Below are 17,750 nucleotides of genomic sequence, written 5' to 3'. Positions count from 1 at the left end.
GTCCCTCTCCTCTCTCCTCCTATCACTTCCTGCAGGTTTTCTGGCTCTGGAGCTGTGGAGTCTGGATCTGTGGTTGCGGGTCACCTGCTGCCCCCGTGTTCCTGCTCGACACCCTCTGCTACAACGACTATTGTTACTAGTCCTATTGTTATTATTGTTATTATAATCATTAACATTACGACTGTTACCATTAACACTACTATAAATATCTGTACCATTTTTCATTTAGTCTATAGCAACATCACCTTTACTGTCTGTACCTCTGTGTGTATATTGTGTAGGCTGCCTCCCTCCCCTCTCTCTCTCCTTCCATCCCTCTCTTTTTCTCTCTGTTCCTCTCCTGCCCTCTCTCTCTCTCTCTCTCTCTCTCTCTCGCTCTCTCTCTTGAACTCTGAAGGCAAGTATTCCTATTCCTATTTGAAGGCTCCGGGTCGGATTTTCCACGAAATCCAGTGACTGACACCTGCATGCACGCTCCCGAGCCTCTCACTTTGTCTACTGACTTTGCACTCTGCAGCGACGACACTGCAACTTAGGACATGCAGTCTGCTAACACTAAGAAACGACCTGCTCCCAGCACAACACAGACTCCAACACAAATTCCACATAAGGATAAAAAACAAAAAAAGTTTTATCTGCTGAAGCTTGTCAGGCCAAACGTGAATCGGATCGACTTCGGACAAAAACACGGATCAACATCGGCAGGGCTTTTGAATCATGGAGAAACCTCCGCTTTGTTTTGGGTATAAAAACAGACCCAGAGTTGGCTTTCATCCTATTGGACAGGTAAGCTAACATTACTACAAAGCATGTAAAATATATTTTGATTTTGTGCTTCAGTTGGCTCAAGTTAACGCCGAGCAGTTGCTAATGTTGTCCGCTGCAAAGTTATATCGCTTTCACATTACTTCACCAACTAATGCAACCCATGTTACTTTCCTCTGTACCACTGTTATGTCAAAGTGTCAAAGCCTGCAAGAAATGATGTAATGGTAAAAAGCTAATGTGGAGCGATTTGTTTGCTATCCCATAGTGATGCAGCCACGAGCAGCCAGGTAACACTACATTAGCTCGGACCCGCCGCTGTTTGCTTCGTAACATTCAATTCAGATTTATTGCCTTTTGCAGATACTCAGATACACAGCTTCTCCACCTCACATTAAGTCCAGCTCACTAACAGTTTCATTATCATCCAAAACATGTAGCTTTGCTGAAATTGCTGAGCCTCCGGTGATAGATACACAGATAGTAAAGGCAGTTACTGAAAGCAGCAGGCGAGCTAATGATGTAGCACGTTGGCTAAACGCAGTGTAACTTTATCAGGTAAGGAGCATGGATTAGTTCAACATCAAGCTGATAAAAATATTACTGTAACTTTGCAGTGGGGGTTTACCTGAGTTTCCACCATGTTGTGTGAAGCTGGCTCCCTGTCTCTCTATAGCCGCTCTCACTTTGCCTTTTTTCGGGAGTACTGTGCCAATATGCCCGTGTCTCGCTGCGCTGAATGAAAGGTACGGCGCCGGTGTTGTTCTGCCTCTGAGATGGGAACGTTGAAGTAACAGAGCCTGAACATGTCTGAGTGAAAAGCCACAGCCTGCATGCTGGTGTTCCTGCGTTTATTGCAGGATTTCTGTATGGAAGTGATTGTGTTCCGGATTATGCTCACTCATGAGTTCAAGCAAACACGTGTACGTGTACGCCTGGTAACAATCTTAAAACCGCACCGCTAGTGGCCGCTGGAAACTACATAATGCCACTTTAAACACTTATTTTCCTGCATTCTAGAGACATTTTCTGCACCAATTGGTGTAAATGTCTTTATTTTTATAAAGGGAAGCACAAAATTCAGGTGGCAGGTGACAATTCACAATATAAAAATATAATAAAGCATAATGCAGTAATTAGTAGCTTATTATTATTTATTGCTTAAGTTAGGCTACTTTCTTTGGACAACGCTGATTTTTACATTGCATTGCAGGTTTTCTTACTGTGCAAATAAGCCTTTCTCATAGCATTTTTATTAGTTAATCAACATTTCTTGATTTTCAGAACATTTTTAACAAATGCTTTCAAAAAGTGGTGGCTGCATGTCCCCAGCGTTCCCACTGTAAATGACCCTCCCTCCTTGCTCCCTCCCTACAGGTTGAGCTACTCCATCCTTACCGCTTCCTTACCCACCTCCACTCTCCTCCTGCTCTCTCTCTCCCTCGGCCCTATCACTTTGTCACTCTGTTTCTCACATGCCTCCTCCTCTGCCTGGTAATGGCCACCACAGCTCTTTTACTCCTTCAAGTGCCTGTGCCTGCTCTACGCAGGGTACTGCAGCTGATGTTGTAGCACTACCCCGGCAGCAAACATATCGGTTGTTTCCGCGCATTTGGCGGCAGCGTGTGAAGAATGGGTTTTTTTTGGGCCCGCAGTGCAAGATACTGAGAGCAGAGGGGGTTGGGGCTAGTAAGAGATGAGATTGGGCCAGTCCAATGTCAGTATAGAAAATTACCCAATGGGCCGCTCTCCATGGTTTATGGGCCGATCGTTGGCCCATTTTTTAAAAACAGTTATATATAAATAAATAATTTACGTTACACCGGCCCCAAAGGTGCGTTGGCATTTGCCCGGTGGGCCAGATTATCAGTCCAGCCCTGCACACACACACACACACACACACACTCAACAATATAAGGTTTCTGCTGTATTTTGCACTTATTCTTTCACATGTATATGTGCAAATTCTGTCTGTCCATCCTCGCAATAATAAACACAAATTATTGATACAGATTTGTGTTCAGCAAGCTGTGAAAAAAAGCCAGAGCTTTTTGGTAATTATGACATCAGCTCTCCTCCTACTAACCAGTGTCACCTGTATGAAAGGAATGCAGGTGCAGTCATATAAACCTGCAGATGTACATATTTATAGCGTCTCTGCTATTTGCCCAGCCTGGTTTCAGGTGCGCTGTATCAATGACATTGTGTGTCTTTGTTTAAATATCATGGCTCCATTACTGTAAGGTATATACAATACATGAAATCACTGTCTGTCCCCATCTACAGTAACACAACTGTAGAAACAATTGTGTGTGGCCAATTTATATAACATTCATACTGTTAAGCAAACGCCAGCCCTTCCTTTTCATCCACCCCTCTCATCACATATGCAATTATCCACTCAGTGTGCTGGGCCCAGTGTCAAACCTGCAGTACCTAGGATGTCACACTTACATTAGCAAGTGTGTGTTAGCAGTCAGTCCTTTCGGGGTCCAGAATGACTGCCAAGGACCTTTTCTCTCGCCACGTGCCAGCAGGTAGAATTTTAATAACTGACGGCCAAATTACAGAGATACTGCAGAAAGCAGGCAGGTTAATAGCCTCTGCAGAAGACAGGAGAAAGTTTGTGTGTGAGAGAGTGTGTGTATCTGAAAAGCATATGCTCACACAACTCTGTGAGCGTGAAAAGAAGGAGTGAAGAAACAGTGGATCAATATGCAGAATAAGAAACTGCCACATGACATTTTTCGCTTTTTTAATTCAAGAAACTGTCCACATTCTCTCCATTTAAAGAGAGCGGTGTCCCTTGACCTTGCTAATTGTGAGAGGTTCACCAAGCATTCATGTGAGGTGTGTGTGACTCTTTACATCATAATGAAGAGATACATTCTAATAAATTTGTGATAAACATACAAAATGTTGATGTGAGGATGCATTTTATATAAATTAAGTTAGTTTGTTAACTTAGGTTCGTAAGCGGGGCCACGCCACAGCCACACCTCCAATAACCTGTCAAGATAACATATACTGCTCCGCTCAGCCTGCCCCGCTTGTTTCAGATTGCTCGACGCAAGTCAGACAATGATCTACGCTCAACAGCACACGCTTAACAGCACGCTTGTTTCAGATCGCTCGACCCCCCCCCCCCCTTCATCCATTCATCCCTACACACATCCACTCATCCTGTCTTCCCTTCATCCCTCATACCATCATCCCTGCTTCCCTCATCCCTTCATCCCCATCCCTTCATCCCCTCATCCCTTCCTATTCAATCAGGGCACAGCTCTCATGTGCCATCTAGGTACCGTCTGGGGGGGCTTGAAATAAGCTCAGGCGAAAACACTTCCGAGACGGAACCCCCACACTGAGTCTCTCTGCCTGGTCTTCTGTACACCCTCTCAGACCAGCCAGACGACATCCATCTTCCACCATCACCCTTCCCCTCAACATGCATTAATCCATCCTCTATAATCCATGCATTCCATATTTGCATGTACCTCCAAATCACACATTGTTGTGGCGTGGTCCTTGCTAGTGAAGAGGAGAAAGTAGTACTAGTACACATGGACAAAAAACAAATATATAATAATAAACAAATATATATAATAACATAAAAATATAACGTGACCGTTCAACTACCTTGGTTCTTCAAACAATCTCCTAAATCTTTATTTTATCAATTGAGAGCAAACATCCTCCGTTGGCCACTCATCAACTCCACAGCCTAATATCCATCTGCCGTGCTTATCTTTAAAGGGTGTTAAAACAATTAAAATATTGTTTCTTGCATTAGAACAGGTTAAAAACAAAACAAACATCTCTTTCATCCTTGTAGTTTTATTGGTCTTTAAATGTGAGTGAAAACACAAACAACACAAAAAGAGGACAAATAGTAGTCTGCCAGAGTCTGGGACAAAAATACAAACAAAATGAACAAACACACCTTTTCTCTTACTCCAAAAGACTGTCATCATTATCGGTATTGACAGATTCCAAAACATGTTCACAAAAAATAACGACATATCTACTTTCTATGCATTGGGTGTGATCCACAACATTGTGGCAGCATTTTCTATGCATGGGTAACAGCCAGGAGGCAATCTTTACTGGTATTGTCGATGCACGGTGCTCAAAGGAGAGAAAATTGTTCAGAGTGAGTTGACAACAAAAAAAACAAAACGAAAAGAGTCTGGCTGGATGTTGAAAATAAGTTCAAGCTACTTTAGGAGTGGGAGACAACAATACCTTAGACATTACATTACTTGTATTTATTGATTTGTTGGGGTGGCCTAGTTAAAATTTTAATGTAAATAAAAAACTTACAAATAATTGAAGACACTTTCTTACATTATATATTTTATTACATGTGGTGCTTTGGGGGAAGATGTGTCCTTTGCAATGGCTACCCTGTTTTTTCCCCCACAAGCCTACTCAGCTGGTAGATTGCTTCATTTTAGCCTTTTGACTGTAATGAAACATCTCAAATGATTTGCCTCTTTGTGAAAAAAAGGCTTGGTTTTGATTATGACACATGCAATCACATTAAGAGTGCCCTACTTTCCACCTGTTCAGTCCCTTTTTGAGCATGTCAATTTGGCAAATTTCAAAAGCCTGTTGATTTCATCATAAGTAACGTTTCCCCCTAAAACTGCCACTTATCTATCAAGCAAACCAAGAGAGTAGTAAAAAAAAAAAAAAAAAATACATGCTAAAAGATTCACATTCACACACTGAAGCCACAGATTATTGCTTGGATAAAAGAACTAGCCACAACTGACAGAAGGAAAAAATGAAGGACATGATGTCAAAGGAGTGCCAGTGTTGGAACTCTATATATTGAAACCACTTATTTATCAAATATGTTTTTTGAAAGTCAAGGCACTCTTTTCAATTTGACTTGTCCTGGGTGCGAACATTAAAATATCTTTTTCAGAGCTCATTGTGAATGATGAAAGAATATGAATCACTATTGGCTTAAGTGGTGCGGTGATGAAGGAGAAACCTTTTTTGAAGTGAAATGGGCTGTTTGAATTGGACAAAATAGGAAATAAGAAATGGCTTGTTTTGTAAATATTAATGTATTTGTCACTGCACAAAAACAGACTAAAATTTAGATCTTAAAAAAATGGATTAATCTGTTTGTGCCATTGCAACACAGTCCCAACCGCAAAGATATGCTAATTGTCATAGTTCATGCTTTACCTACATAAAACAAAAACATATGCATTATAGCCTATGAGAGGTCACAGCTGTATTTCTGTCAAATAACTAAATTGCAACTACAAGCATTAGATTTTTGTTATTTTCTTCTGATAAATGACTGGTAGTTAGATTGTCTTGTGTACAGACTATGGCTCAGCTCCACTTGCTGGCGGGGGCCTTTCTTTGTGGAGTTTGTACCCCACCTATTGCCAAGTGCATGCTGGTATAGGCTCAGCCACGTGTTTTAAAAATATGGAATTACAAATGTTTTAAAAAGTATGAATTTGAACAAGATCATCCTCAGGACACAAACACATACAGTTTATAAATGTAAGATGGAGTTGGAGTGGAATGACTGTGTGTTAAGTTCAGTGTACAAGCAGATAAAGGAGCGAGTGCACAGAGAAGCATACTGCAGTTCATCCTACAGTCGTTCCTACTCCTAACTCCAACCTGTGGAAGAAGTGTCCTCACTAGCTGCAGTGTTTTTTGTAACTTATTACTTTAACCTTCCTCTCCCTTCATCTCTCTCTACTTCCCCACCTTTAGTAGCTTCTTACCTTCCCGTCTTCCCTGCCTCCCCTCCTGTCCTCGCTCTGATACACAAACAGTACAACAGCTGGAAGTGGATTGCTTCATCCAGGCTTGGCTAGCCACCAACTTTCTCTCTCTGCTATTTTAAGCTCTTACCTCTTTTTCTCTCTCAATTTAGTAGAAAGCATAACAGACACTGACAGATGTTGAATCCCCACTCCAGTCTTATCCCTCTCTCTCTCTGTTTGACTCTCTCCTTCCCCCTTGCTCACTGTTTTATTGGTGAAAATGTGTGCAACAGCCATTGACACAGATGTTGAATGTTGTTCGCAGGACCCAATTCTCCCTCCTCCTTTCTCTCTCCCTCTCTCTCTCTGTCTGCACCTGTGCAGAGTCGGTGCCAAGCTCCTGTTGAGTCTAAATGGGAGGTCCAAACATTCCCGGAGCTTAGCTCATGAAAGCAAATCTCCCATTATTATACACCGCATTATAGGCTGTCGCTGGGGCGTCCCTGTTTGGAGAGTCACCAGCAACTAAATGATGCGAGAGGTCATGTGCATGCAAAAGCACGTAAATACCCACATGTGTGTGTGTACACATCCACACATCCACAGATGCACAGGCACGGTAGACTGTATAACTCTGACCTGTAATTATGTATGACATACATCTATTTGTATGCATACAGCTATCTATTCGCCATACATACATGCACACAAACACACACACACACACACACACACACACAAACACACACACACACACACACACACACACACACTGATCCAATTAAAGCTATTACTGATCACACAGAAGGATGTGGTCTGCAGTGTGACTGAAGGTGTGTGAGTGAAGACTGTTTGATAAAAACTTTATTTGCTTAAGTGTTACTTGGAAACTATTGATGTCATCTGTGTAGCACGCTAGGTTTTCAAGGTTTGATGATTATGTCAACAATAATAATCGTCTTTTAATTTAAATAGAAAAATGAATGACCGAATTAATTTATTAAGTTTAATCCTCCCCACAACCTTTTCATTTTCTCCCCTGAGATATTTTAAGCTTTCCTTGAAAACACTCCATCTCAAAATTAACTGCAAACATCTCCGCCAGCATAGGCAAAATGAGTTTCAGGTGTTCAACAGAAGATTTTTTTTAGGGCACAGGTGCACAGCTGTGCCTGTTTTAGTTGGGAGGAATCGGTGCTTGCGCTTCTTTTTCCTCTCTGACCAATGATTTTATCAGCTTTCTCTTTTTTCCCTCCAAATACTATGATCTTTTTAAGTGTAACATTTTTAAGAGTGACAGTGACAAATTCACTGTGATACTTACATTTACTACAAAAAAAACCTATAAACATGCCTGGAGCTACGTAGCAATTCAAAATGGTGTTCTGTGAGAAATCTTGTGAGAACATAAAACTATCTTGCAGAACAAGATGATTAATAGTATATTGTGGTAAATTATTATTGGGTGGGAATTTAAAAAAATCAAGTCAATAAATGGCCCCAATAGCGTGTGTAAACAGTTAGCTAGTAACTTGTTTGAACAATAGTATCTTGTTCAAATCTTATTTCTCTACAACATTAAACATATATGACTAAATAAGCAACAATTAAAGTTAAGGTTTGGAAAAAACAATCTAAATTGTTAATTGCCAAGAGTTTATCACTGCAAAACTCAGCTAATCTGCTTCAGGACTGCAAATAATCAAAACTGTTCTAACTTTGGCAGAAAACCGTGTGATTAGGACCCTATTACTCAGAGTAAGAAGCTGACTGAGAAAATATGGGGCCTTTAATGAAGTTTTTTGTCAGCACGGATTATCTTGTTATTTCTTGTCATACATAAGATGCTGACCCTTCCACCTTCTGTTTCATTTTCAGCAGCTCAATTTTCAGGTTGTGTGCCCTGAAGCAAAACCTCAGCTGGACCTTTTTATTTTGGTGTTTTGGTTTTATTTATGGTGATTATGCCTAATATTTGTTTAGCGATGTTAAAGAGCTACACACAGTACCTTTAAAAAAAAAGACAGTCTATATTGTACAGATTAAAACAGAATTTTTTTTTTTTTTTTACAATATCTTCACTGGATTTATGATGTACTGTATGGTTAATGGTTACCATTGTCTCCTGCAGGTAGTAGTTGTTTCATGTGTCAAGCTCTAAAATTAAGTCGAGAGGAAAATTAACCATGGAGGAAAAGAAGATAGGTAGGAGGAATGGTACAAGTTGAGGATGAAAATGAGCTAAATGTAAAGTGTGTGTATACACCAAGGGAGCGAGAGAGGGAGGAAAGGATGGAGAGGAGCAAGATAGCTGAAATGAGTGTGAAACCGATCGGAGCCTGTGTGCAGAAGCAGCAGATGGACTGGGGAGCAGCAGAGCGAGGCGGAGGAACACAGCCTTTGTTCTCCCTGCTGTCTGTCTGCCTGCGTTTTTGTCTGTCTGCATGTCTGCCTACCTTTCTGTCTGACCGCCTGTCAGTTTGTTTGGAAATGTTTTAAAGCTCGCTAACGCAGGCAGACATGTCATTAATTCTCTCCTCTCTTCCACTCTGAGTTACTCAAACATATGAACTCTCCCATCTCCTTTCTTCCTCTATCTCCTTATCACTTTGCCTTTCTCTCGTCTCTGGTTCTCATCTTCTTTTTTGCTCTTTTCCTTCCTTTACCTCTGTCTCACCTTCCCTCCATTCTGTGTTTTGAATTTGACCTCCAAACTACCCTTTGCAGATGTTGCCTTTTTTCTGATTCTAGTAGCTTATATTAACAATCCCACTATCATCTATCCTCCTACCTCCCCAGCATGTGTGGTCCGCAGAGACCTTGTAGACCATGGAAACCTTGTAGTCGCGCTCTCTCTCTCTCTCTCCTCTGGCAGCCCATAGCCCAGACATTATGGCACATGCCATTACACCTACGCGCCATTACTCCTAATATCTCTCTGTGTTGATAGTATGCACGTGGCAGAGCTAGACTCTTCTCAAACCGTATCACACAAACATACACACACGCACACACACACCCACACACACACACTATTACACATGTACATGCAGAGCAGAACTGCACACACACAATGTATAGGACAACTCAGGGAGATCTGATCTGATCTGTTTTTTGAGGATTTGCTCAATCGTGTACAGTATATCACAAATGATCAATCATGTAGCAGTCACTATTACAATAATATTTTGTTGAGTTTCAGTGCAAAAAACTTCAGACATACAGTTGTGTGTTTGTCTGTATGTATGCATGATTCTGTCTGAGGCAACCTCCAAAGATCATCTCAGCTCTCCTCACAGCGGGGGAGTGCAGTGCCATGCCGTGAACAAAGGATTAGGAGGAGACTGTGTGTGTGTGTGTGTGTGTGTGTGTGTGTGTGTGTGTGTATGCATGTGACTGCACACATAACCCTATATCCTCAGGGCTGACTGCTGCCTAGCCTCTATTCTATCACCATCCATCTCTTGCTGTGTGTGCATGTGAGTGTGTGAACACGCGTGCGCACTGATGCTATCATCATATTAACATAGATGACAATCTGGCGCAAAGGTGCTGATCAAAGATAAATTTCCCTCCCTGGCTTGCCTCCCGTTAATTACGCCATCTGTGTAGGAACGTAGCGTCCCGAGTGTGGGGGTGGCCGATCCGTCAAACGCTCTTGGTCCCCGGCGCCGACAGTAATCCACAAGAGACTGATCGCCTCCAAACCTCAGATAGGTTACGCACACATGGCCGCGAGGGTACACGCATTCAGTGCTCAGTTAACGCACATATCCCGCCACAGTCTTCTAAACTGCTTTTGTGCTGTAAAACCTCAACAAATCTTGCTCTCTCTCTCTCTCTCTCTCTCTCTCTCTCTCTCTCTCTCTCTCTCTCTCTCTCTCACTCACACACACACACACACACACACACACACACACACACAAAGACTGATACATACATATACACACAACCCTTTGTTCACCTCTCACCACCAATCACACACATTTCAACATCTCTCAAACAACATTTAGTTCAAACCTCTATGACAAGTTTCCATTTGGCCAATGTCAAACACAGCTTTCTTAGAGTTGCACTTAGTTTAGCTGGAAGCCAGTAGAGCAGCACAAACACTTCATACTAAACATCAACTCCAGCACAGTTATAGGGTTGTACCAAGGTGATAAGAAAAAACATCTTCATAAATTTTATCATCATAAAGAGAAAATGTAGTTATGTTGAACGTACCTGTTACTTGTGTTATGCCTGGGCAAAATGTTTACTCTCAACATATTTCATAAAACTCAATGCTGACCTGACGCTAAAGAAGTTATGCAATGACTTCATATATTTCACCAAAACAATCACCTTTCTCTAACTTTAACCAAATGTAGCCTCAACCTAATGGCGCATGTGAGACATCATGAAAATCTGGTTCTCAAGCTGGAATGATGCATTGAAGATACACAATAACATCTTTACAAACCTAAGAATGGTGTTTCGTGGGTAGCCTTAAGTTGCAGAGGGGTTACACACAGCTTTCAAATCTTAGCGTGTCAAGCAAGCTGATCGGTTAATCCAACTCCTGTTGGAGGTGAGCACAAAATGGAGAAGGAAAAAGAAAAAACACAAATGTTTCATGTATAAAACAGGCACACACTTATCTCCGTGCATGTGTCCCTAAATGCAGAAAGGACAGACATGTTTCAGCATTCAGGTGCTAAAAATGTGCTTTGTTCATCCCACTGTTTATCCTGAATTACTCCATATAACTTCTCTGAGGCATGAGAATGTCACTCAAAAGAAATTGACACTCATTGTAATCAAGACAGTAATTACATTTCTTCTAAGGCATACCTGGCAAAGCAAAGTACAGAAACATTTCTGTAGGAGATATGGTCGGAATAATTATACAGTTGATTTGTTGATAGCCTAAGCCGTGTACAACAACCAAAACTATATACTTGTTCCTCTTCATTTGTATTCAGTATGAGAGTAATCCTATCAGTGACTAACAAGGTAATTGCATTACTGTGTACATGAGGGTAACATGGAATGCCATTCCCAATCGGTTGGTTACTAAGTGCTTTAATTGACAGATATACATCCGGTGAACACAGAGGAACTTGGTAAAGAAGGCTGTCCTCCTAATGGCATATCACACGGTCATCTCAGACGCACAAATAAAGCACATACAATTAATCAGAATATGACTAATTCTCCACCAGTATCAGGCTTTCTAAGAGCAGTATAAATACACAGAATAGCTGTGCCAAGAGGAACTTCCTACCTCCAGAGCAACAGTGACAGAGAGCGGGATTGGTGCCCCATGCCCCACACTTCTGCCAGATGTCTGGGGCGTGCTTTACGAGGGGGCGCTTGGCACAGAGTGCCACTGTGACGGAGAGGCACACGCCATTAATCTCCTTCCTTTGGGATGCCTGGATGCCACTATGCTTTAAGAGTCCTCCATCCCCCCTTTCCTCTACCCTTCCATCCTCATTGCCTCAACTCTACCATCATTCCATCAATCCTCCCATCTGTTAGGCTGTAAACCCGAGACTTTCTTTATTCCTCTACACTTTTCTAATTGAAATCTTAAGCTTCCAATCATGCATTTCAATCACTCCCTCACTTACTCATCCATACATCCATCCATCCAGCTCCATCCATCCATCTATTCATCCATCCATCACTTAAGCTCATTTCGCTGCCGTCCCCATTTAGAATCTCTCATCCTTTCCTCTTCCCCTCCTCCATCTTTCCCACCAGTCAAATCAAGCAGTCACAGCTGTGCAGCCATTTCACGGGGGGCCGCACTGATCACACCATTACGATTATTGACTACATTAAGCAAAGATGGCGAGGGGGCTGCTTGTAACATTGACCACAGTGCTGATGATCAATAGACCCTTTGAGGGAGAGAAGGAGATGGAAACACACCAGTACTTTGAATGAGGTATCGTAGAGAGGACAAAAAAATACTTACACATCACTCTGCAAACACTGAAACAGTATATAGAGCCAACAGACATGGTGATTAATCAGAAAGTTGGAAGTAGTGGAAGTGTCTTTGTCACATACACTATATTTTCTTTTTTGATGTCTTTGTAGTGTGACATTTATTTGACACTATCCTTAGTTTTCCTTTGAATTCAGAGGTCGTCAAATCAGCTTTAACTATCAAGGCAAAATAAACAACAAAAACGAGTTGGCTTGAAACACAACTTCTAAAAGAATGCTTGCATCTTCACTGAGTAATTAATTACCACATCCACCACCCACCGGTGTCCTTGGAGATGTTATTGGACAACCAAACTTTGGTCGTTTATGCGCAGGGGACTTTAAATGTGAGAAACACTGATGTGCACTCTACTCTCCGTTGAAGCATTTCATTCAAGAATCAAGAATCAAGGTCATCATTAAAAATGAAAAGACTTCAAAGCGATGCAGTCTTAAGTACCATTTAAATTGACCATTAAGAGAAAAAAAATTTTTGTTTGGCATCTTAAAAATTCTCTTTCATCCTTTGAATCATTTTCATGCAATATTGATTGATGATAAACCTATTGAGGGAAAGTTCTGTGTGGAAAAGCTAAGAAGCAGACACAACCAGAGTGCTCTGGGAAGCCAAAGTACGTCAGGAGTATAAGGTTTGTTAACTGATGTGTTTTCAAAGTGAACGAACCATAACTCTTTTTTTTTTATCAGTTTCTATCAGTTAGAGTTTTATATACAGTATTAGTATATATTGAACATATATATATTCTATTCTATATTCTATTTATGCTCAAATAATGAAGTCTTTGCTTAAAGCTCTTCGTGTTTCGTTTCAGAACTTTTGTATGTTCATGTGTGTTGGCTCATTTTGTCTGGTTCTGCATTTGTGTTTCTGATTATGGTGCACTTTCAGGTCCCAGGCCTCAAAGATGAGTGCCATGCTCTCCCATGATCCTCCTGGAGCTTTCCCATATGGCCTGCAGAACCCCTACCAGTCTCTGAACTTGCATCGCTGCCAGGCCGGAGCTCGCTTGCACGGCCGGCGCTCGCTTGCACAGCACACAAGACTGAGGACTTGGCACATCACTCGCTCCCAGGACAAAGGAGCAACTTTTGGAGGTCATCTCAGTGTTGTTGGACCAGCTGTACTTTTACCAAACTGCAGCTTTACATGTAGAAAAATCTGGCAAGATGTAGCAAAATCTGGAAATGTACAAGCATTTAACTAGTTACATTGTGCAACAGTAGAGTCATCTCACTCTCCTACTTGATTATGTTACACCCTCTAAAGGGGAAATATTAATAAGGACTCTTGGACACGATGCCTCCTTTCAATCAACTTCATTGAGAATGATTTGTTATATGCAGAAATAGTTACACACATAGAAAAGTTATTCCAATGTGAAACATTTTAACAATAATGCATCTTTGGTAACCAATGAGACAGGTCAAGTATACATTATACTGCAACATTCAAGGTTCCTGAGTAGCCATTTAATTTTTATAAAATGACAATATGTAGAATATACATTTGAAAATATTCTTTGTGCAGCAATATCTCAAAACAGTTGTGCTCAAGACGCTGTACACAACAGCTTACATTACAATATCAAAAATAGACACAGCTGTTGTTAGATCACACTTACAGAAGGCAAGTACAGTTTGTAAGGACTACAGAACCATTCAAACGCACACTACAGTTATCATGTTCTTTAGCTTTTCTCATACAGGTAGTGAACAAGTATAATATCTTTCTCCTCTTTTTTTAAACAGGTAATAGTCAAATGTAACAGATAGGTGCCCATGAAAATGGTCCATTAATCCACAATTTTAAACCTGAATTGTCAAACTTAAGTTTACTAGATCTAAACAAAAACGTATAAAACATTGACATTTGTCTCCTCCATTTACTATACTCTCTGCTCATGAGCAATAACTGAAGAAATGGACACAGGAACATACTAACAATTAAATACACACATTAGCAGTCTCTTACCCTGTATGTGAGTCTCGTGAGCCAAGCACAATCAAAATACACACAACATTCTGGCGACATGCCGTTCTCGGCAACGAGTGAACGATTAGCTTAGCTAGCTGCTTGGCTATATGCTATTTAACTGTCTAAAAGCTGAAATAAAATTTATATAATACTAGTATAACAAAAGTATAATAATAGTATAACACTTACTCAGCATGTTTGCTAAACACTAGCAGAACAGTTCAGCAAAAATAATCCATAGTTCACAAGCATAAATACCCTATCACAATTACATCTCACAAGCAAAGGCAAATATGCCTGTAATGCAGTCACAGCCAAGGTCCTCACTGCAAACTGTAGTTTTTGCAGGCTTATACTGTTCTTTTTTAGAAAATAAACTAGAAATGAATCTGTATAGTATTTATTTTATTTAGATACAATACTTGTGTAGCCAAAGTCTACATGTCATTTTTCTCTGCAAATTTGTCTTCCTGTTTGTACTAAGCCATGCTGATTTAAGGGACAATGGAACACAGTCACTATGAATAGTGGGAAAATCACTAGACAAGCAAAAAAATTTCTGCATATTGAATTGTGACTGTAAATATAAGGCATTCTGCACATTACTTCAACTCATGGGACTTTAGTTTAGGATTTTATTGGCTATAGCTGCCGCATGAGTGAATGTGAACAGTTTCTGTAAATAGCCAATCTGCAGTAAAAACCTGTTCTGATCGTGACATTCAGTAGTCTTGACTCCTGAATTTGCATTAACCCATTGTGCAGCTGCGAACCATGCAATGTGTCTCTTTGGCAACTTTTTCAGTCAAGTTTTTTTTTGAATCAGTCTTGAAGAATATGGGGAGCGGGGAGTAGAGATACGGAGCAGAATTAAATTATACGGAAATTAGAGCAGAAATGACTCGGCGAGGGTGAAGGACAAAATAAAATGTATTGGACTGATTCTGGAGGCAGGGATGAAAGAGGACAATCTACGCTGTCACAGGGAACAAGATGTGCATGTGTGTGTATATTATTGTGCGCACACACCAAAATTAATTCATTCGTTCATTATGAATAGATTCAATCTACTTACTGCTTCTTTCTCTCTCTCTTCTCACCACTAGAGATACACACACACACACACACACACACACACAGACAAAAGAAAAGACTGCTTTAACATCTTGGCATGCTAGATACCTTGCTGTCTCTTTCCTGTTGTTGTTGTCCTATGAGAAGGCTTAGGGTGGAGGTTTGAAAGCTGTGTGTGCACTGATGTTTATATGTGTGTGTGTGTGTGTGTGTGTGTGTGTGTGTGTGTGTGTGTGTGTGTGTGTGTGTGTGTGTGTACCTCTAGTGGTAGTGGTCGTGGTGTTAGGTGGGGATGTTGCAGGATGTGTTGCTGTGATGAAAGACATCCCTGCACTGTACCATCTCTGGGAACCTGGCTGCCCTACCATTTCCTCCAGCTGGAGAGGTTGGAGTCTTAAGCCAGACTTGTTCCAGTCGCACCTGTCAGAGCATCAATCCACCATTTGCCTTTGCCTGTGTGTGTGTGTGTGTGTGTGTGTGTCCCCTCTAGAAGCATTGCTTATCCCCAAGGCACAAAATGCAAGAAAGTGAGAAGAAGAGGGGCAAGACAGGGGGAAAAAAGACCGGTAGAGGGAATACGATAGGAGTAACCAAAAGAAAAAATTAAAAAGGGAATGAGAGATAGCCACAGATGGGTCCAGATCAAGAAGGCAACTGGAAGAGCATCGAGGGACACACTCAAAGGCAAACCCTGAGGGGAGTAGAGAGAGAGAGGAAGACAGAGTGTGTGTGAGAGGGGTGAATAATCCTTTCCCCCCAGAGAGCTTATAGAGCTGCCGACCACAGACAAAGAGAATGACTTCCACCTGTGCAACCAAAATGGCCGGCCAGTCAACTGTTGATAGGAGAAGGAGAGGCAGAAAGATCGAGAGATAGTATCCTAATCATGTGCCTGGTGTGTATTCATTTGTATCAGTACTGACAGGAGGGAAAACTTGAGGAGCAGGGTAGTATGACAGTGGCTCAGGTCCCAGATGGCTCTGACCTCCTTGAACAAAACTTTACTGTGGCAAAGGTGCTATAGCTCAACTTGACCTCTGACCTCTGTATAGAGAGGGGACAAATGTAGGACAGATGAACTTTCACCCTTAAAGTAACACAATCAGTATGCTTCACGTGGACAATATATCTGCATTTAAGGTCTTCACGGGTCCATTCAGTTGCTAGTAACCGAGAAGACCTGTGAGTCGCTAGCAGGTCTGATCACTTGTGTATGTCAAAATCAAAATGTCAGAATAGAGTGTGTGAATTAAAATGACAATGTTGCTTCTTTTTTCGACCACTGCTACTTGTACATAATACATAAATAAATAAAAGGTCCGGTTCAGGCAGGTTTTCCACTTGTCCATTTTGGATTGTGTTTGAAAGTCTGGACCTGTGAAGACTCCAAATGTGTACAAGTAGAATAATAATAATAATCTTTATTTATAGAGTACTTTTCAAAAACAAGTTACAAAGTGCTTTAACAAGTGTAAATACCCAAAAGACAATAATACAAAAACAATACAAGATAAAAGCATGAAAACATTGAAAAGACTAAAATACACGTTTAAGATAAATATAAAATTAAAAGGGATAAAATAAAGTCAAATAAGATCGGGAAAGGCTCTCCTATAAAAGTATGTTTTAAGAAGGGACTTCACTGACTTAGCGAACCTGATTTCAGGCTGTTCCAGAGCCTCGGGGCCCTGACAGCAAACGCTCTGTCCCCTTTAGTTTTCAGTCGAGACTCTGGAACAGACAACAGACCTCTGCCTGAGGATCTCAAGGTACGTGCTGGTGTGTATGGGACTAAAAGTTCAGAAATATAACAAGGCGAGAGGCCATGAAGAGCTTTAAAAGTGATCAATAGAATTTTAAAGTCAATTCTAAAACATACTGGGAGCCAGTGTAATGAAGCTAAAATAGGAGTAATGTGGTCATATTTCTTTGTTCTGGTTAAAAGCCTGGCAGCTGAGTTCTGGACAGTCTGGAGTCGATCAATAGATTTTTGGGTTAAACAGGTGAAAAGGCTGTTGCAATAATCCAGGCGTAATGACATGAAGGCGTGTAAAATGGTCTCGGTGTCCTTAAAAGTTAACATAGATCGAATTTTTGCTATATTTCTAAGTTGATAAAAACATGATTGAACAAGCTTTGTGGTGTGCTGCTCGAAATTCAAATTACTATCAAACCAAACACCAAGGTTC

General features: G+C 41.0%; 1 protein-coding gene across 4 annotated transcripts in view; it reads right to left on the bottom strand.

The window, feature by feature from the left end:
* triqk (triple QxxK/R motif containing) overlaps positions 1–17,750 on the bottom strand; it is a 134,616-nt gene that overhangs the window by 15,775 nt on the left and 101,091 nt on the right. Inside the window, exon 6 of one of the 4 annotated variants that reach the window (XM_046058922.1) lies at positions 16,524–16,605. The exons of 2 other annotated variants lie outside the window; for them this stretch is intronic. In XM_046058922.1, coding sequence (XP_045914878.1) covers positions 16,587–16,605 — 19 coding nt within the window. In that variant the 3' untranslated portion in view covers positions 16,524–16,586. Of the gene's footprint in view, positions 1–16,523; positions 16,606–17,750 lie in introns of those variants that run through there. One more of the 4 variants, XM_046058923.1, reaches the window with a different exon arrangement.

The sequence above is a fragment of the Micropterus dolomieu genome, linkage group LG09 (assembly GCF_021292245.1).
Source record: "Micropterus dolomieu isolate WLL.071019.BEF.003 ecotype Adirondacks linkage group LG09, ASM2129224v1, whole genome shotgun sequence".
Taxonomy (NCBI): domain Eukaryota; kingdom Metazoa; phylum Chordata; class Actinopteri; order Centrarchiformes; family Centrarchidae; genus Micropterus; species Micropterus dolomieu.
Note: the sequence above shows the minus strand (reverse complement) of the source record. Positions and strands in the feature narration are given on the sequence as shown.